This window comes from Squalius cephalus (assembly GCF_949319135.1).
Source record: "Squalius cephalus genome assembly, chromosome: 2".
NCBI lineage: Eukaryota > Metazoa > Chordata > Actinopteri > Cypriniformes > Leuciscidae > Squalius > Squalius cephalus.
The window spans coordinates 49173700-49195973 of record NC_137123.1 but is presented as its reverse complement, the minus strand read 5'-3'; the positions used below and the strand labels follow the sequence as shown (position 1 = coordinate 49195973).

Here is a 22274-nt window from a genome sequence, read left to right as displayed (position 1 = left end):
TGCAGGAGGTTTTCTGTTATCACTCTAGGTCACTTTTCAATTTCTTAATGTTAAGCACAAAACTAAGAATAAATTATTCAGTAATTGCAGAAAGTAAATTGCAGTATTTTCTGGCTCTGTGCTCCCGGAGCTGTTTTTTTTTTTTTAGGATTGAAGGACAATGTAACCACAGGAACTGTATATCTGTATCATGGTTCAGAAGGATTTCATTGCTTCTTAGTAAGGATTTTTCTTGCGGTTGCTGTTCTGTTTTCAGGCTTTGATTACTGATCTATTTTCTCCTCGAAAAGAGTGCATTTCCATGTCAGCCTTTTTTACTTTCCTATTTAAGGAACAGCTATACAAGACATTTTGGGTTCTGGGATGAACTTTTAAGAGTCAAATTCAAACACACTGGGATATAAATCCTGCTTATATATCCGAAACATATGGCTAAAAGACTGGAGTAAGACAGCAGCAAGAGTTCTTACCTCCATCAGGCGTTCTGGTCACACTACTCCTCTGCTTCATGACCTTCACTGGCTACCCGTGGCATCACGTATTCACTTTAAGGTATTACTTCTAACGTTTAAGGCATTAAATGGTCTTGCACCTCCATATCTGTCTGATCTACTTTACTCTTACCGCCCTGCCCGGTCCCTTAGATCAGCTGAACTTGGTTTATTGTCCATCCCTCGTTTCCGGTTGTCTACTGTATGTGGAAGGTCATTTAGTATTAATGCTCCTAAATTATGGAATTCACTACCACTTACACTTAGTAATATCTCATCTGTGGCTACATTCAAGACTCAGCTAAAAACATATCTATTTAACTTGCGGTTGTGTAAATGTATTGTAATGTGCAATGTAAAGTTACCTTGAGCTACGGAAAGGCGCTATTTAAATAAAACTTCTTCTTGGAGTGAGAAAACATCAGTATATTGCTACATAAGCAGAAAGCAATGGTTTAAGTGGCAAACTGCTAATCAATATTAGCCTACAAGAACTATATAAAATATATAAACTATTATTATAAATAAATAAATGTTGATATCATTATTACTGTTTTTAATTAAAAAATTAAAACAGAAAAGGTCATTCCTTGTGGTGATTTGGACTTTGTGTAATGCCTTAGAACACTCCTTTTCTGTGGTAAAATCACTGTACTGTACAGCCTCTTCTGGTTTACTGCTTTTAGTGATAGAGGTTTGCCTCAGCAGAAAGACTGGAAATCTTATACAAACAGATCCAACATAACAGATCTGTTGTGCAAATAACAACTTGCACATAAACAACACGAACTGTTTTGAGTGGTGCTGTCCATGGTACTGAACATCATTATACATAATATTCACTCATGTTGCTGAATAAGAGATAAATACATACACAAACAAATACAGATATGAGATATAAATATAAAGGTACATATATAAAGATGCCTGAAGTTGTACAAACTCATGTGAAATAAATAGCTCTGGATAAAAATTAAGAGACAAAATTAGCAGTTTTTCTGGATTTACGATTTATATGTATGTGTTTGGGTAAAATTATTTTTTTGTTTTATTCTATAAACAAGTGACAACATTTCTTCCAAATTTCAAATAAAAATATTGTCAATTAGACTACAGCTATTATTTACAGATTTATTAATGTATTAAAAAATTTTTTTATTCTATCTGTAAATTTGTGAAATTATGCAAAAAGTATTAAAACAGCATTAATTATGTGTTTTTAGGGTACATATAATGCTACCTCTAAAATCTACCTTAGCAAGACAAAATAGTCATTTTACTATAAAATTCAGTGTCATTCTCACCACAGAACGTTATTAAAATACATAATTTAAACGAGGCTGAAATGAAAATCTAATTTTCACTGTGATGAAAATGTTCATGTTCAGGAAAAAATGAATGACAAAAAAAGACAGAATTCTCTTGTTTGTCCACTGTTGGGTACTGTTAGCAGAAAAATAAACTAGTGAGAGTGTGAAATGTGTATTTTAAGCACGTTTATTTTAAGCAAGTTTAGTCCACAAGACCCAAAGTGTGAAACACCCTTATAGTGTGCTGAAGCAGCTGTTAAATCTGTAGTTCTGCAGTGTTTCAATGCAAGACAACAGCAGACATGTGCATACACACCTGAACCACAGCGTACTCCACAAGAGAGCCAAAACCATACAGCAAACAGGCAATCATCCAGATATCAATAGCTTTCACATAGGAGACCTTAGGAAGTTCAGATGCTAGAGATGTACACTCAGACGAGAGCGACAGAACAGACAGAATACCTAAAGAGAGAAAGATGGGGGAAAAAGAAAGACAAATTTCTCATGTAGTTGCATTCATAAATCACTTCACTGTGCCCTGATCTTGAGCAGATATCTTGAGTTTCCTTTAATAAAACACTTTAATTTTAAAACTGACCTGGAATTGACAGCCATCCCTGGAATGGACAGATGAACAAATGAGAGAAAGGAATGAAGGAGAGGTGGAGCCTATGAGAGGAGGAATATGGAGAGATGAGAGAGGAAAAACGGGCTGGATTTCGGGTAATCATGGGAATGACTGACGGATGAAGTTCCCAGTGCAAACATTTTTTTAAATCTGTGAAACAAGTTCATGGCTATGAATCATTGTGGAAAATATTGTGATGTAGTGTGTTCAATTCAAGATTGTTTCGACAATTGCAATTAAATGCATGTGTTTTGTTTATTTAATAAAGCTTATTTTTTGTTAAATAAAAATGTTTTTATTTTACAGTACATGCACTTATAGTGTACTTACCTTAGAAAGTACTGGTTAATATAAGGTAACTACATGGGTTAAGGTTAGGTTTAAGGGTAGGTTCACGGTTAGTACGTAGTTATTACTGTAATAACTATAAGAAGTACATAGCATATACATAGGGAACAGGGATGTAAAATAAAGTGCTACCAAAATGTTTTATGATTTTCAGAAATATTAAGCAACACAACTGTTTTCAGCATTGATGATAATAATAAGAAATGTTTCTTGAGCAGCAAATCAGCATAAAAGAATGATTTCTGAAGGATCATGTGACACTGATGACTGGAGTAATGATGCTGAAATTTCAGCTTTGCCATTACAGGAATAAATTACATTTTAAAATATATTAAAATAGAAAACTGTTTTAAAATGTAATAATATTTTATTAATATTAGTGTTTTACTGTATTTTTGTGAGCATAAGTGACTTCTTTCAAAAACATTTAATTATTAGGAATTGCTATTACCAAAGCCTGCAGAGCTGATCACCATGGTCACATAAAACCCCATGGCTTATAAAATCATTAAATGGTCAATGTAATGAAGAATAGTATCTCTGATATGGGTCATCGAACACAACACAACAATATCAGCTCCATTTGAAGGCTGACTCACCTAAGGGGACTCGGGCTGCACTGGCGTCTGGGTTGATCCAGAAGGACAGCCATGATAGGACGACAATGAGCAGGGTGGGAGCATAAACCCCCATCAAGTAAAAGCCCACCTGCCTCCTCAGAGTGAAGATGACCTCTACACATGTATAATAACCTATACATTTTGAGAGGGAAACAAGAGAGATGCATACAATTATATGAAGTTCTTGAAAACGTTGCACCATATCTTCATAATTTACTTTGCAACAAGATGCTTTCTATGTAAAGGTTTTATTGTTTTATCCTCGTCCCAGAACTTACACTTTCAATCTTAAAATATAAAAATCCTCATAAAAACATTACATTAATAATCTTAACAAAGATAAAGAGTGATATAAACAAGCCATTGTACTTGGTTACCAAAGAGACAGCAGTGACAGTGAGGAGCTTAAGATGAAATATAAGACATGTAATATATGTTAAGAAAATTCAAGGCACTGTAAGTGTAAAATGTGAACAGAATATTTTTATTGCATGTATTTCCAATCAAGATGTCATTTGACAAAATATTAAAAAAAGTGTACAAATACTCAATTCTGTCTTTAGGATGAATTAAATAATTAGCCTTAGTAAGATAAAAGGAGTCGTATAATTCCAAAAATATTTCCATCTCTGTCATTTCCACCACAAAATTAAAAAACAACAACATAATTTGGTGTGAATGTTGTGGAAATTCATTTTTTTTCTAGTTTAGACAAAATAAAAAAATAATAAATAGTGAGTTTGAAACATGTGTTTTCTAAAAGTCTACAGGGCCAGAAGTTGCCCATAGTTTAATCATTCTGATACACTTCACCAAATTATTGATTCAATTGATACACATTCTTATTTCAGTGCTCATGTGTCAGTGCTGTGTGTTTGTGTGCAACCATTTGCAGATTCTCCTGGGATCACTGTGAAATCTCTGTTGAACACTGAACATCTGTCAAAAAACCATTAAATAAACTACAACAAAAACAAAAGAATGACAAAAAAAATATCACAGTGAATTAATCAGAGGAGCACAAGCTCTAATTCCCCACATGAAATGGAGCAGAAATTAACTCATTAAGGCCAAGATTTTTCCCAGAAATGCCTGACATTCAATTATTTTCACATGAAAATACTGTGCATACTGTATAGCCATACATATTTATGTTCTTTTGTCTTATGTTATTTAATTTATATTATTATTATAAGTATATGATGATAAATAATGATGATGAATAATATACAGCAACTTTAGTGATCATTGGGCATATAGACAAAAGTATTGGGACATCTGAGCATTACAACAATAGGGACTGTAATGACATCGTATTCTAAATACATAGACATTAATATGGAGTTGGTCCCCCTTTGCAGCTATAACAGCTTCCACTCTTCTGGGAAGGCATTCTGCAAGATTTTGGAGTGTTTCTGTGAGAATTGTTGCCCATTCATCCAGTATAGCATTTGTGAGGTGAGGCACTGATGTTGGATGAGAAGGCCTGGCTTGCAATCTCTATTCCAGTTCATCCCAAAGGTGCTGATGGGGTGGAGGTCAGGGCTCTGTGCGGGCCACAATTCAATAGGAAAAAAATAAGGGGTTTTGCCAGGTGCGCTTCTCAACACACTGAAGTTGGAACATGAATTGACCACCACATGGATACACTATCCAGAATGTTGTCAAAAGCTCTTCCCAATGTTGTCGTGTTTTTTTCTTTTAACCTTTATAGTCACCTCCAAAAATATTCACAGTGGAAGAAACTTTAGCGAATGTGCAGTGAGTTCAAATGAATTATGTTTACAACAGGATCAGAATGCAGATAAAGTTGTAGAATAACATTTGACAGATTGCTCTGATTTATTAACATTACTAAAGACATTCATTACCTATATGTAATAGATAACACAGACACTCCTGATTACTCTTAGAAGCACAATCTCTAGTTTTCAATTTAAAGCAGTATCATCAGTCATACAAATGAAGAACAGAACAGTGCATTTAGAAACACAGGGCTGAATCGCTGACTTTTACATCATGTGGCGATATTATCATCACTGTGAAAATATAAAAATATGAAACTATGAAAAATATGATTTTTCTGAAGTAGCACAAGCTTTGAGCTAAGAGTGACCGTATTCCTGTAAAATAGTTAAAGAGATTATTAAGACCAGACAGATGTTTTTATTGTCTTGTTTGTGGTGTAACTGTGTTATTGTAAGTAGCCTATATGATGATAAACAATGATGATGAATAATATACAGCAACTTTAATGATCATTGGGCATATTTCATGACCGCGTGAACTAGAGGTGCTAAGGGTGCTGCTTCAGCTGTTTCACCACATTGCTGGAATTTAAGATGACACACCTTTTAATTTTTCATCTTTACTCATAAAATTACTCTAAAGATTCTTTTGTTTATATATGTTGTCGAATATGTTTTTTTGACTTTGAGAAATTAATTTAGGCTATTTCAAAAGCCAATCTCTCATGGAGTGAGTGATGTGACTACACTGGTTGAGGACCAGAATGTCATAGAGATCATTTGACACTTATGCATGTTCACGCAGATATCGGTGAAAAACTAAATATAGAGATCTTGATTAAAGCATTCATTGGCATCAGGGGCCGTTCACACTGAATCATTTTTCCATTCCTCTGTGCTACTTTATTTAAATTGCTTTTCTATGTAAAAATGCTAGACGGACGTGTTCAACCATTGCGCTCGCGTCTTTGCTGTGTCTCGCGCATGACACAGCGCTCTAAAAACGTGGCGCTCAAGTTAAAATAAGTTCAACTTCTAAAAAACGTGTCTCGAGACCTTGCGTTTTTCCCTCATTCCAATGGCCGCGTCTTGCGGTTTTGCTTTGAAAGTTTTTGCTTTTTAAAATATTTGGATCAGTTAATAGAATTAACTTGATGTAGCAGAATTAATACCACAATCAACTAACCTGTTTGTCTTAGTTTGTCTTGTCTTAAGAACTCTTAGTATTAATTATTTATTAATTCTAAAAATGTTCATTTCTGGAGCAAGGGAAATAACTTTCTTACTGTACAGTACTACTCAGAGCATGCAGCCAAAATCTGCATGATTAGGAACTCCAGTATATGAGCTTGAAACACAAACAACTTTACATGTGACATGAACAAGACTTTATTAACTAGACTAAACATGTACAGTAGACTAATTTAACACACACACACACATACATGCATACAGTTAAACAATGGAAAGAGAGCTGAAGCAGAATACAGGAAAGCAATAAGTTATAGCATTGTTTGAAATTCAGCAGATCAATAGCCTTGAGCAAACCATCAGTTTCTTAGTCCTAACATTTTTCTTTAAAAGGGGTAGGGATAAATAATATATCAAATAATGAGACTAAGGGTGTGCTCACACTTGGCATGTTTAGTTTGATTATAACGAACCCAGGTGCCATTGCTCTGTTAGAGAGGTTCATTTAAATAGGTGTGAATGCTGCCATCCAAACCCTGGTGCGTACCAAACAAGCGGACCAAGACCACTTAAGAGATGGGTCTCGGTCCGCTTCCAAACGAACTCTTGTGCTTTTTGAATGTTATAGGAATGCAACACGAACCAAATACATGTAAACAAACCAAAAACAGGAAAATGAGACCCTAAGAAGGACAGAATGCTCGAGCATATAGTTTTTTTCTTGTCATAGTCGCGAGTTTGCCCATCACAGTTCAGTACAGGCATCAGAACCACGTCTCCTCGCAGCAGATTGTTTGTGTATGTGACGGAGGGTTTCCCGCTGCTGTTTTGACTCCTTTACACATTTCTCAGTATAGCATTTGTGAGCTCAGGCACTGATGTTGGACGACAAGGCCTGGCTTGCAATCTCCATTCCAGTTCATCCCAGAGGTATTTGATGGGGTTGAGGTCAGGGCTCTCTGCAGGCCAGTCAAGTTCATCCACACCAAACTCATCCAACCATGTCTTAAAGGGGACCTATTATGCAAAATTTACTTTTGCATGGTGTTTGGACATAAATGTGTGTTGGCAGTGTGTGTGTACACAACCACCCTATAGTGATAAAAATCCACTCACTCCTTTTTTTTAAAAATCCCCATAAATCATAAGCAGTGTCTCCCAATGACCTGTTTTCAGCCATGGGGCTGGTATGACTTCACAACAGCCACAGGCCCCACCCACGAATGTTGACAGACACTGCCGTTTTAACATAGAACTGCCCTGATCGAGTTCACAGTGAGTTGTACACATCCGCCATTGCTGCACTGACAAGAATGTCTCCCAAGCGTTGTAGGAGTTGTGTGGCTGGATGTATTAATCCACATAGCTCTCTCTATTTACTCCCGAAATCTGAGCCAGCCACTAAGGCCCAGAAGAGGTGGATTGATTTTGTTTTCAAAGAAAATGCTCCCTCAACTCTACCGAAATTCGTTTATGTACTTACGCGTTCTTATACTGTGTTTACTCAGCTCTTACGGTGATTTTCTGGAGTAAAACTGACGCTTCATCTTTTGTGTGATGTACTTGTACTTGTGTGATTAAACTCATCAGTATATTTTTGGGGACGGGGTCCGCTACAGCCCCAAAAAGTGACAATTTAAAAATACTGTAAAAAAATATCTGTTGGGTGTTTTGAGCTAAAACTTCACATACACACTCTGGGGACATCAGAGACTTATTTTACATCTTGTGAAAAGGGGCATGATAGGTCCCCTTTAATGGACCTTGCTTTGTGCAAGTTGAAAGCATAGCATTGTCCAAAATGTCTTGGTATGCTGAAGCATCAAGATTTCCCTTCACTAGAAGTAAGGGGCCTCGCCCAACCCCTGAAAAACAGCCCCATACCATTATCCATCCGCCATCAAACTTTACAGTTGGTACAATGCAGTCAGGTATGTAACTTTCTCCTGGTATCTGCCAAACTCAGATTCGCCCACCAGTCTGCCAAACAGAGAAGTGTGATTCGTCACTCCACAGAATACTTTTCCACTTTTCCAGAGTCCAGTGGTGGCGTGCTTTACACAACTCCATCCGATGCTTGGCATTGTACTTGGTGATGTGAGGCTTGCATGCAGCTGCTCTGCCATGGAAATCTATTCCATGAAGCTCCTGCCGCACAGTTTTTGTACTGATATTAACACCAGTGGATGTTTTGAACACTTCAGCTATGGAATCAGTAGAGTGTTTGTGACTTTTACCCACCATGTGCCTCAGCACTCAGTCACCCCACTCTGTTCACTGCTGTTCTTAAATGCTTCCACTTTCCCTTAATACCACTTACAGTTGACTGTGATAGCAGAGATGAAAACTGATTTATTGCAAAGGTTGCATCCACAGTACCATGCTTGAATTCACTGAGCTCTTCAGAACAACCCATTTTTTCACAAATTATTGTAAATGCAGACTGCATGGCTGGGTGCTTGATTTAATACACCAGTGGCAATGGGTCTGATTGAAACATCTGAAATAAAAAATTAAGAGGTGTGTCTTAATACTTTTGCCCATATATTGTATCTCTACTAGGGCTGTGAAGGAATTTCCCTTGCGGTAATTTTGAGTGGCCTGTCTTCCTCCGCTGTCACCAACCCCTGTACTGTGGGCCCCCGGAGCAAGGTAGGTGTGCCACTACACCATACGCCACGGTTTCTTCGGGATGCTGGGCCTATTGATGTGGCAGAACCTGCTCCACTTTGCTGCGAGCCTCCCACCCTGGGTATCCTGGATGTTTTTCCATTGGTGCCTCTTGTGCGGCATGTTGGCTTATCAACATATCGACTCGGCTATGCAATTCAGTCCACCAGGTACAGCATTGTGCACTACTCCTGCGGGCAGAGATCGCAGTCCTTTTAAAGAAGGACCTGATAGAGCCTGTCCCTCTCCAGCTGAGATGAAAGAGTTTACAGCCCTTACTTCATCATACCCAAGAAAGACGGTGGATTCTAATCTTAAATACAAATCTTAAACCTGCAAGTACCGAATCGGGCCCTGCACAGGCTCCCGTTCAAGATGCTCATGCCGAAACACATGTGGACGTGTCTGGCATCAAGATTAGTTTGTGGCGTTAGACCTGAAGGACCCATACTTTCATGTCTCAATCCTTCCTCAGCACAGAACGTTCCTACGGTTTGAGTTTCGAGGGTCAGGCATACCAGTAAAGGCTCCTCCCTTTTGGGTTGTCCCTATCTCCTCGTGTCTTCACGAAAGTCGCAGAGGCTGCCCTTGCCCCTCTCAGGGAAGTGGGCAATTTGCATACCTGGGATCTGCAAGCCCTCTCTATCAGCAATTCATGCCAAGACCCCGGCCAGGCTACGTGCCCAAAGTTTCCACTACTCCCTTCAGGGTCCAAGTGGTGAACCTGCAAGCGCTTTCTCGTGACGAGGGAGACCCAGTCCTGTCCTTGCTGTGCCCAGTGTGCGCTTCACGCATATACCTTGAAAGCACACAGAGCTTCAGAAGATCTGATCAGCTCTTTGTCCGCTTCGGAGGTCAGCAGAAGGGGAAGGCTGTCTCCAAACAAAGAATTCCCCACTGGATAGTGGATGCCATTCATCTGGCTTACCAACCCCAAGGTGTACCTTGTCCCTTAGAGCTCAGAGCTAACTCTACCAGAGGCACTGCAGCCTCTTCAGTCCTGGCGAACGGTGCGTCATTGACAGACATCTGTAGAGCTGCGGACTTGGCTACACCCAATGTCTTTGTGAGGTTTTGTAATCTCCATGTAGAACCAGTTTCATCCTGGGTTTTGGGTACTAACAGGTACAACTGGCCAAGCTTGGACAACTGGTCGATTGTAGTGCTTGCATAAGCGGCCTCCCCCTCCACAAGGTGGAAAAGTGCGCCTTTTCATCCAAGAGAAATTCCACAGGTTTGGTGAACCCAGGACACCTATACCCCCTAGTACTCATCTGTGACAATTTCGGCAAAGGAATTCCCTACCAGGCACATTACTTGTGGTATGCCCCTTTTAGGTGAACCCTTGTAATCTGGCTAGTGCTCCGTATATAGTGGTTCAATACTGGTGACCCAAAATTATGTATTCTTCCACTGTTCAGTTTCCCTATCGGCGGACCCTTGGTCTTCCCCTGGAGTACTCCCCATCAGGTGAGTCCTTAGGATGTACTTTCACATACTAACCTCCTCCTTCAGGTAGGATGTGGTTTCCACAGTGTTAATTTCTCAGCAGAAAAGAGAACACTTCCCCAATGTAAACAACCATGTGTACTCAGTCGTAAAAATAAAAAATAAAATTATATATATATATAAAAAGCAGAAGAGGGCCTACGGCTGGAGTGAGCTCTACCAAGAGGTAAGGAGGTCCCCTTGATAGGGAGACCTGAGGTAATTTACCCTGGGTGCTGGAAGGTTGCAAGACAGCATAGCTGCACTTGTCATTCTAGCACATGAAAGCCTGCCAACATCTCCACCGCCAGTTCTCAAGACTCAGTTCTGTAGTTGTGGCTTTTAGTATAGGGACCCCCAGGGTCATCACATCGACACCACATCGAAGTGAATGACAGTTACTGTTGTAACCTCCATTCCCTGATGGAGGGAATGAGACGTGATGTCCCTCCTGTCACAACTCTGAACTGCTTGCTGAAATGGCCTGTCTCAGCTGCTCAGCACAACCTGAATGAGTGGATGCATGCCACTTTTTTATACCCGTATGACGGGAGAATGGCATGCAAATCCCACTCGCCAATTCTCATGGGCCTTTTCTGATGTATCAGAAGTGTATGAGGCTCCCAAATGCGACCCCTAGTATCATCACATTGACCCCATGCCTCGTTCCCTCCATCAGGGAATAGAGGTTACAACAGTAACTTAACCGTTTTCTTTTAACATTTATAGTCACCTAAAAAAAATATTCACAGTGGAAAAAACTTTAGCAATGGAATGGATTATGGATTATGTTTACAACAGGATCAGAATGTAGATAAAGTTGTAGGATAATTTATGACAGATTTCTCTTATTTATTAGCATTACTTATAACATTCATTACCTATATGTAATAGATAACACAGACACTCCTGATTACTTTTAGAAGCTATTAGTGTTCAGTTTAAAGCAGTATCATCAACCATACAAACGAAGAACAGAACAGTGCAGTTAGAAATGCAGGGATGAACCTCTGACATGTACATCATGTGGCGATACCATTGTCACTGTGAAAATATCAAAATATGAAACTGACAAAAATATTTTTTTCTGAAGTAGCACAAGATTTGAGCTTAGTGTGACTGTATTACTGTAAAATAGTTAAAGAGATCATTAAGACCAGACAGATGTTCTTTTTGTTGACTTGTTTGTGCTGAACTGTGTTTGATAATGTATATATAAGTGTGAAGGTATTGCTGTCACTGTGTGTGTTCTTAGCGAATTATACTCATGCTGTTTTCTTATATAAGAAGTGAATAGTGTATTATGTAACGGATTTCCACGGGAGACATACACTCCAATACTTCTAAAGCTATACTTTATGTTAAAGGTACAAATGTGAGTATGTGTGTTTATGAAGGAAGGGAGGGGGGGATAAATAAGGGATTATGTACAGTTAGTAGGTTATTATTTCAAAGTTTTTTTTTTAAATCACCCTGAAAGGATTTATTTTGCAATAATGACCAACTGACTATACACTATTCCCCTTTAAATTATTCCCCCTATTCCTACTTAACATTACAAATAAATAAAATAAATGTACAGTACTGTGCAAAAGTCTTAGGTGGTGAGATCAGATCATACCCGCTGTTGTCAGACTCCTTGTGCATACACAAATCTCACTGGATTATTACAATTAATGGCAAAAAGAATGTTTGGAAATGTAAACTGATATTTCCTACTGACACAGTACAGCAAAATATATAAAATAACTGACTTAAAACCATTTTCTTTTGGGGGTGTGTGGTGATATTAACATGCCTAAGACTTTTGCACAGTACTGAATATGACATTTTGATTTGAGATGAAATTAAACTTATGTGAGAACAAAAAGATTGTGGGGTGCTGTTTTAAAGACATTAAACTAGTCCATCTGGATGTAGAAACAACTACATAGTTTAGTGGTCTATATAGAAAAATATTTCACTAATCAGAATCCAGTATTCCAGACAGCCATGTAAAAAGGTTTAATATTTGCCTGCGCGCACACACACATAAAGACTGATGAAACTCTCTCTTTTTTTCAATTCTTTTTTCTTCAATTCCCAAATATTTATCTATTCATGGAATATCCTCAAGGAGTACTTAAGCAGGTTATAGGGGGTTCAAGGAACCCAAATTTTTAAAAATAAGCTAAAATACAGGTGAAACTCGAAAAATTTGAATATCGTGCAAAAGTTCATTTATTTCAGGAATTCAACTTAAAAGGTGAAACTAATATATTACATAGACTCATTTCATGCAAAGTGAGATATTTCAAGCCTTTATTTGTTATAATTTTGATGATTATGGCTTACAGCTTATGAAAACCCCAAATTCAAAATCTCAGAAAATTAGAATATTACATAAAATCAATAAAAAAAAGGATTTTAAATACAGAAATGTCGGCCCTCTGAAAAGTATAATCATGCATATGTACTCAGTACTTGGTTTGGGCCCCTTTTGCATGAATTACTGCCTCATTGCGGCGTGGCATGGATGCTATCAGCCTGGGGCACTGCTGAGGTGTTATGGAAGATCAGGATGCTTCAATAGCGGCCTTCAGCTCTTCTGCATTGTTCTGTCTCATGTCTCTCATCTTTCTCTTGGCAATGCCCCATCGATTCTCTATGGGGTTCAGGTCAAGCGAGTTTGCTGGCCAATCAAGCACAGTAATCCCATGGTCATTGAACCAGGTTTTGGTTCTTTTGGCAGTGTGGACAACCAAGTCGTGCTGGAAAATGAAGTCAGCATCTCCATAAAGCTTGTCTGCTGAAGGAAGCATGAAGTGCTCTAAAATGTCCTGGTAGACGGCTGTGTTGACTCTGGACTTAATAAAGCACAGTGGACCAAAGCCCTCTTTTCTGATGAGCGCAAATTTTCATTCTCATTTGGAAACCAAGGTCCCAGAGTCTGGAGGAAGAATGGAGAGGCACACAATCCAAGATGCTTGAAGTTTCCACAGTCTGTGTTGGTTTGGGGAGCAATGTCATCTGCTGGTGTTGGTCCACTGTGCTTTATTAAGTCCAGAGTCAACACAGCCGTCTACCAGGACATTTTAGAGCACTTCATGCTTCCTTCAGCAGACAAGCTTTATGGAGATGCTGACTTCATTTTCCAGCACGACTTGGTATCTGCCCACACTGCCAAAAGAACCAAAACCTGGTTCAATGACCATGTGATTACTGTGCTTGATTGGCCAGCAAACTCGCCAGAGGGCTGACATTTCTGTATGTAAAATCCTTTTTTTTATTGATTTCATTTAATATTCAAATTTTCTGAAATTTTGAATTTGGGGTTTTCATAAGCTGTAAGCCATAATCATCAAAATAATAACAAATAAAGGCATGAAATATCAAAACTTTTGCACGATATTCAAATTTTTCGAGTTTCACCTGTATATTAGGGCTGTGAAAAAGACTTAAAACACTAAGTACCTTTTATTTCAAATCCAGTATAATGAGATAAAAGGAACACATTTCAGCTTTGGTATTGATAGATTACAGATAGGAGTTGGGGGTACAAACATTAAATAAAAAATGCTGGGAAACCCTGAACTGCTAAAGCATGGTATTCATACAAGACTGTCACACAAAGATAAAACTACACACATTACATGGCATACATGCTGTGCACAATCTATAGCAACATTAACAGTATCATTATCACTAACATCTCTGCCAGTCTGCCTCAGGCACAGAGTGCAGCAGAAACTAAGAGAGCTATATATATGATTTGTGAATAAAGCAAATGATTGGCTATGCTCAGAATCAAATACTTGCATACCGTTTGCTATATACTGCACAGAACAGTATATACTAGATATAGTATGTGACACAGTGTGCAATATGCAATACTAACATTTCAAGCACTGGAAACATCTTGGATTTTGTGTTTGGCATCCATTACCACTTGTAATGAATAATTTTTTTAATTTTCAAAGATTACATTTTTTAAGCACCCCTATTCACTGTTTGGAAATGTAAAAAGTTTCAGACCCTCTTTGTAACCTGTTTGTGGAAAGTGCCAGGTACAGTATTTTGCACAATGGGCTATGGTTGAACATGCCACTTTTTGGCGAATGTCAAGTTCAAATTATTTCTGTATAGCGCTTTTGACAATACACATTACTTATTATATACTGTATATATATATATATATATATATATATAGAATAGAAGGTGCATGCAAGATTTATCATAAAAAAAAAAAACACTTCATAACAACAACATTCATTAAAAAAGAAGTGTGATCATTCCAAGAGTTTAATGCTATAGTAAGACTCTGGCTCTGATGCTGAGGTCGTTCAGCCAAGCTAGCGATCTCAGAGGTATTGATTCATTTGAGTCTGAATTAGGAGTGTAAAAGAGGAATGAGCTCAGCAATTTCTCACTTGTGTGTGTGTGTGTGTGTGCTGTTCTTGCGTTGTTGCCTTTCTAAACACTATGTCCTCTTTCTCTGTTGCCCTCCTTTAATATGTATGCAAATATGAATGTATCTTTATGTCAATCCATACCTGTTCCTGAGTAGAACTTTGTGCAATTTCCATACTTGATGTCTTCTTGCTTTACGTCAAACTGTGGCAAAGCAATCTCATCCATCTGAACAGGGTCTCCAGACTGCCACATAAACACCAGGTCCTTTGTGGTGTAGCCAACTACGTACACACACAAAAAAAAACCACACACACCACATTAAGATGGCTGTTTTACCTCATCCTCATCTTTCTTTCCATCTCTAAAATAAAAGTAAAATGTAACGCAGGAGCACCAGTGTGTGTGTGTTTAATTCACTTACAGCTCTCTAACTGCATCTTGCAGAGCTGGGTGTCCATAGGAAAGAGTTGTAGATCCAGAGGGCAAGACAGAGTGACAGACAACCTGAAAAAAAAGGGAATTTTGTCCAGAGTTTAGAACAGACGGTATGTGTGCGAGAGAGTATGAAGAGAGGATACACACACACACACACACACACACACACACACACACACACACATTGCAAGGTTCATTAGTCTTGGGTACATGTGGAGCAGCAGTAGCAGATGAGAGAGAGAGAGAGAGAGAGAGAGAGAGAGAGAGAGAGTGTAAAGGAAGCTGTGGGGTGGGATTCTCACCCCAAGGCTCTCTCTCTCTGTCTCTCTCTCACACACACACACACACACACACACACACGGTAAAGCAAAGATGTAGCATATTCTCTCATCTGCCACAAAGACTCTTTCAGCTTGAGCAAATAGCCATGGCTTCTAACATTCTGCTATCTAAATATGCTGCGGTTAAAGATCAGAGCAGAATAAATAGCACGATGGAATCTAAAAAACAGCAAGAAAAATATATACTGGAAAACTTTCAAAAGATAATTGTGAATGTGAGAAGAAACAGATCAGATTTCAACAGATCTTTCAGCAAAGGAAATGTGAAAAAACACATTGCTAGAGGTGCAATAAGCATTTCATACAGTATATGTGAAATGAGTAAACTCCAGAGCCAGATTTAACATTATGTTCCATTACATAAGCAGTATTAAACAGTTTTTCTTCATATTTATCTTTATATCATCCTATATACAACATATTTACAACTACTACAAATATAGTTTAGACCTAATTCTAATGTAGGCCAACTGCTACAAACCTTATTATTTGGTAAATAATGCATTAAACATTGGCTCACTGATGTTCTTTGACATGAAACTCTAAACTTTCTGAAACACCATAAAGAGATTACATTATTAGATTTGAGTATATACCATATGATTATTAGATTTGAATGATACCATGTGATAAAAAAAGTTCCAAGGATGGTGACTGCTTTAAAATTGCATGGGAAGCCCAGTTTACTTTTAAATTGAATAAAACAAACAAAAAATACACTACCATTCAAATGTTTGGGGTCGATACGATTTTTTAATGTTTATTTTAAGTCTCTTATGCTCACCAAGGGTTGGTGTATTTATTTGATTAAAAATAGAGTTGTGATAAATAATAGAATAGTGCTGAAGATCAATGTTATGTTCATCCCCTAATTTTTATAATACATCTAATTATTTATTATAATCCGACTGGTATAAATCAGTGGTGATAAATGCACACCTGTGATTACACGTTCTATAAAAATACTATATAAATAAAAACTGTTGCTTGGCCAATGTGAACGGTCTATATTACATGGTTGGTAATTGGTTATTCTGATGATATCATAAAGTACATGGTCTCATTTGAAAGGAAACATTTAAAATGGAAAGGAAAATAGATTTTGATCATGTTTGGCGGTTCTTATGTTACAACACTGCTGAGAAACCTGAGAAAAAGTGGTGCAAATTATTGACTTATTCCGTTATTATTCATGCTTGACATGATGACTATTAGAAATGATAAAAGCAAGTTTGGTTTAGTTTTTGATGATCTTCCAGTGCTGTTTTTAGCTGTGCGCTCCTTTTCTATGCCGCATGGTAATCAAGACCTGCCAATCAGAGAGATCGATCCAATCCAAGCATTCTCCAGCTGTAAAACAAGTATCCGGTTGGTCTTGACACATCGTCCCTACCCACCATACCCGAGATCCAGTTTTCATTGGTTGAACTTTCAAATGAAGTTGGAAAATGATCGCGACGCAATCCCGGATGTCCTATAGCTTTAACCAAGCAGCATATCATGTCACTCCGTGAGGATTTTCTCAAGATCTGCACATCGTTATGTTGTGTTTGGGCTCATGTGAATTGAGAAAACCTGCTCTAACTAAAGATGTGTGACTTACTATAGTTTACTAACGTTTCATGAAGATACAAAGCATAACGTGGCGCAAAAGCCTCATCTGTACTTGCAACTTTTTGCGGTTTTACGTCATCAAATTCCGATCGGTTCGTGAGATGGGCCAAATTTAGTAACTCCTGATTGAGTCATAGAATGTGGTTATCCATTTGGTAAATTCAGATCTGGCAGATACAGATCTGCGGCTGATCGATCGGAGTATCCCTATATTGAACATTGTTGTTTTTATTATCATATTGCCACTGTATTATTAAAACAATAACTATGGACTTGACCTACCTCATGCTTATGAGGACGTCTCCATTGCGGAAGATGAACAGGAGTATGTTATCCTGTGTGACGTCGTGAAAATTAGCATTTTTTTCATTGGCGAAAAACAGATCTGGCTTCCACAGGCACTGGAACATTTTTGGATCAACGGTCAATGCATCCGACTTAAAATCAGCTGGCAAACGCAGCCGTGGGTCATTCCAGCGCTGACGCAGGAATATATTTATACGGTAATCCTGGAGATGAAACAATGTACAATGTAGCATCAATAGAGGCAAATATATTTTGTAAATCAATCAAATGAACAACATTTAACAAGAGTGTGTGCCTAAATGAATAATATGGAATAGAATATAAAGTAGCCAACTAGTAAATTACACACACATACTAACCATTGTCGTCTCTTGAATCGACCCAAAGCTGTTGATGAAGATGTTCACCTTATCCTCCACTGGGACACCTGCAAACACACGATAGCAACTCTTTCATAGGAATATAATCATGGACATCAACCATGTGTGTAGGATAAAAGCTGTGTGCTATTCTCAGATTCCCCAAAGTGCAAAACAAATACTCTCAAACGTGAGAATATTCTGTGCTTCGTTGGATGTAAGAACTTGGAACCGTAGCAGAAGCCCATTGATCTAACAGTTTCGTTCTGACATATTCTTATCCTACTGGGTTCAGAACGACACATTCTAATCCCACAGGATCTTGTGATGCTCAGCAGCACGATGGAGGAGAATTTCCAATTACTCTGTACAATACACACTCTTGCCATTTTCTGACACTGTGATTAAATTATCATTCCAATGAGGTCATCCATTATGTTATTTTTGACTTTTCGAGAAGGAAAAAAATGCAAGTACTGAATTTTATAGTTGTTTTATGAACATGCTAGAGGTCTGAGAGGTTTGGTAATCGGGGTATGACACAAAAACAAACAAAAAGCTTCTCTAAAATACTACTATAAAATCAAAGACCACTGATCTGAACCTAAAAGAATTTCAGAGTAAAACAGGATATTTAAAATAAAAAAAAATGTACAAAAAAAAATTAATTGGAAAAGAATTCAATTCTGTTTGCATCATTGAATCATTATTTTGCTGTTTATCACTGTAAAGCTGCTTTGAAACAATCTGTATAAAGTGCTATATAAATAAAGGTGACTTGACTTTACAATCAATTTCAATTCATTAACATTAGTTAATCCATTACGTATCATGAAAAACTTTTTCTTTACAGAATTTATCAGCTAGGTTAATTCATAAATATTACTACTTATTGTTAATGTATGTTCATTCATAATATATTAACACATTTTAATGTAATAATATTTCATATTTATATATTAGAAAAAAATATTTTTTATATTTTTTATATAATCTTACTGATTGAACCTCATTGTAATGTGTTACCGATAATTTTCATTTGCATGTTTTAATTTTGTGTCTCATTTTTATCGTCTGTAAATGTTTGGGAGTCGTTTTGGTTATTGCTTCACTATGGCAAAGATAATATGAAATAAAACATTTTTATGAGAAAGTATTTCAAGGTAGTATTCTGAAATCTCAGTACCTTTGAAGTTTGGTCGTATTCGTGAATCATAGGTCATCAGCAGGCGGTTCAGTATGTTGCTGGTCGAGTTGGCTGGGACTCTGTCCAAGTCCTCTGCTGATAACTGACTGGCAATGTCAAAACAGACACATTCACATTATACTGGCAGTGCATCACTCATCAGTCATACTAGGATGTAACTTGCCCTGGCAAAAAAAAACCCATCACAACCCTCTCAGATTCAAGAAATATTCACTATTCAATACATCATTCCTCTGGAATAATGTCTGCTATCAGAAAATACAGTAAAAAGCAGAGACAATTACTCATGCTTAGTCATACAGAAATGGACCACTGGCCCTGCCTATGGCCTGAGGCCAATTTAGCTGGATCTGTTAGTATGTAATAGAGAGTGTTGATAAGGACACAGCTGGTCCTGGACCAGTACTAACAGAAACATTCAGCCTGGCAGGCTCCGAAATGTATTGCCAGTCTTTCACTCTGCTTAACAGCACTGTAATTCTTCATGACTGACATCCTTGCATGCAAGGCAACCTTAAATGATTATGGGATCAGCACACATATGTATGCATGAGAGTGTGTGTTACTGCCTGGGAGACTTACGAGGGGCAGACGACTTGTTTGCCCTTTTTCGCCTTCTTGGGTTTGACTCCATCTGCTGTGCTTTCTGCAGAGAACTGAAGCAACAGCATCACCACGATCAACCCCTTAAGAACCATGACTGCACACCTGCAACACACAGACACATTAGTCAGCAAAAATACAATGGCAAAACGCTTGAATGTAACTGTGGGGTTAATTTAAATATGGCATTTACTACATCAATGCCGCAAAAAATCAGGCCAGATCAGGAATAAAGCAATTCTTTAATCATTTCACTTGAACAAGTTACTGCTGAATAGATAACAACGTAAATTCTAGATATATGAAATTTCTTTCAAAAAATCTTTAGTGCCAACCCAGTAACATAAAGTCGCCATGGAAGTTGGATAGTCTTTTTTCCATATTATGTTGTACATCCAAGTGAAACAGCTTCTCAAACAAGAAAAAAAAAAAAAAGAAGGGCGGGACTTGATTTTACCGACTTTGATCGTAGTGGTTTGTGAGTGAAAGCTTGTGCCACCCTCGCGCCAGTAAACACATCATCAGAGAAGAAATGAGAAGAGAAAGTAACAAATTGTAAAAGTTGATTGAGCTAGTATATGCCAAGTATATAGATGCCAAGTATGCAATATATTTTATATAGTAGGCCTATATCATATAGTATATAATATATTAACCATGATTCAACCAAATAATAATAATAATTCCATGCATTAGGCCTATATGTGATGTATGAAAGATCAGTGCATTGTTTTTAAAGATGAAATTGTGACATTGCATTTGAGTAGAACAGGTTTGAAAATAAAGTGAGGGCCAATTCAGATTTAGAATTTTCACAGATTCTATTCTATTATACTTCTCCCATATATAAATGCAGTCACTTATTTTTATATGGGAGGCCTGGCCAAGGCTAGCTGTCTAGCTATTGAACATTTTGATGTTCAGAAACAGAAACAGTTCACCGAACACACGTTCAGCTGGGGCCATGTTGTCTTAGTTTTTATGGTCTAGGACTAGGTTGTCACAATGAAACATTATGTTGACCAGTACAGGCCTTTCAGCTAAACAAATCGAATAAATAAATGAATACAGTAAAACAGTTATGAAAGAAAACAATTTATAAAAATGCAAAACTGCAAATGGAATGTCCAAAGCATATTGTAAACATGAACACTTAAAACGATGAGTAAAAATGATAAATGTGTCAACATTCCCTGACATATTATGAAATACCCTTGTCCTGAGAGAACACGTCAGTTCAACATTTCAATCCATTTTCATTAATTGACAGTCTGAATGTAATGTACATGTATATGTAAAAGCTACAATGGCAAAAATATGATATCTGAATTTTAGTTTGGAGAACAGAATTCACAAAAATGATCCCAATGTAAATGCAAATTAGTTTTGAACTATAGATGTTTATCATTATAGGCCTATATAAAAATGTTTGGTTTAGTTGCGTATATTGATAGAGAAATGTCATAGCTTAAAATGAACAACACAATCTCTTACAAAACCCCTGGAACAGCTTGATCCTCGCGCTTTGATCAGACCTTGAGAATAATGTACAGATTAATTAAAGCTAATAAAAGCTCTCGCTCCAGTGGCGAAGTGAAAAACACCCGGGACTGAATCCAGCACTAGAGATCCGCAGTGGGAACACCAGAAAACACTCATTACATCGTTAAACACTCTTAAGACCCCCTCAGTGCAGACTTATACTACAATATAAAGACACCCGTAATAAGTCTCTCTGAGAACTTGCGAAATCATGTTGAAGCGAAAAAAGCGCGTGTCAGTGAGAACATAATAAAGCCACGTAGCCTCACCTCAGGAAGAAAACACAGATTATATTAGTGCCCCCCGCTCAAACACGGTTCCAGCAAACACACGTCTGTCATTGTATGTATATCCACACTCCAGGCTCAGTTTCGGTGTGTGTTATGGATTGCGCGTGCATGCACCTGTCCCGCCGCTGCAGTGAGTTCTGCTGTGCTCTCGCGTGATGAAGCAGGCGCTGTCCCGCACCGGCGTCACTTTCTCCTCCTGGATTTAAGTTACGAAACCTACTGAGCTACAATACCATTAAGTGAATTTGAAGATATAAGCTACATGTGTTATGTAAAAGCAAGAGTGGTATCATTTAAGCTGTTAAACGTACACGCGCATTCAACGAAATAACGGTGAAAGCAGCACACTCTTGATACTGAGCAAGAAAGACTTCACGAGATGTTGGTGGTTTTGTGAACAGCTCCGCCTCACCTCGACTTGTCCTTTGTGTCACATTAAATCACGGCCCCTCTCTCTTAACAGATTTACACTGAGCCCACAGAGCTAAACGAGGGCATGGGATGGGCTCTGTGTGTGTGTGTGTTAGAGAGAGAGAGGAAGTGGCAGGAAAGATAAATGATCCCACGTGAGAATAATAAAGAGAGAGAGAATGAGCAAGATACACATGTACAATATGAGAATAGGATGAATTATATTTGCTCAGTATATCTTATATATGTATACATACATATATCATTAATATATGTA

The 22274-nt window shown here is 37.8% G+C and overlaps 1 protein-coding gene across 9 annotated transcripts in view; it reads right to left on the bottom strand.

Annotated features, from left to right (window-relative positions):
• glrba (glycine receptor, beta a) overlaps positions 1-22274 on the bottom strand; it is a 30432-nt gene that overhangs the window by 5283 nt on the left and 2875 nt on the right. For 2 of the 9 annotated variants that reach the window (XR_013819435.1, XR_013819436.1), the window contains exons 1-10: positions 21566-21996; positions 19734-19859; positions 19131-19237; positions 17945-18012; positions 17562-17788; positions 15311-15393; positions 15030-15170; positions 3380-3532; positions 2403-2473; positions 2118-2266 (exon numbers count right to left, since the gene is read on the bottom strand). Coding sequence is in view for 7 of the 9 variants with exons in the window: in XM_079853773.1 (XP_079709899.1) it covers positions 2118-2266; positions 3380-3532; positions 15030-15170; positions 15311-15393; positions 17562-17788; positions 17945-18012; positions 19131-19237; positions 19734-19849 (1044 nt within the window). In the remaining 2 variants the exon portion in view is untranslated. Of the gene's footprint in view, positions 1-2117; positions 2267-2402; positions 2474-3379; positions 3533-15029; positions 15171-15310; positions 15394-17561; positions 17789-17944; positions 18013-19130; positions 19238-19733; positions 19860-21565; positions 22073-22274 lie in introns of those variants that run through there. The other 7 variants (XM_079853773.1, XM_079853776.1, XM_079853777.1 and 4 more) reach the window with 6 other exon arrangements.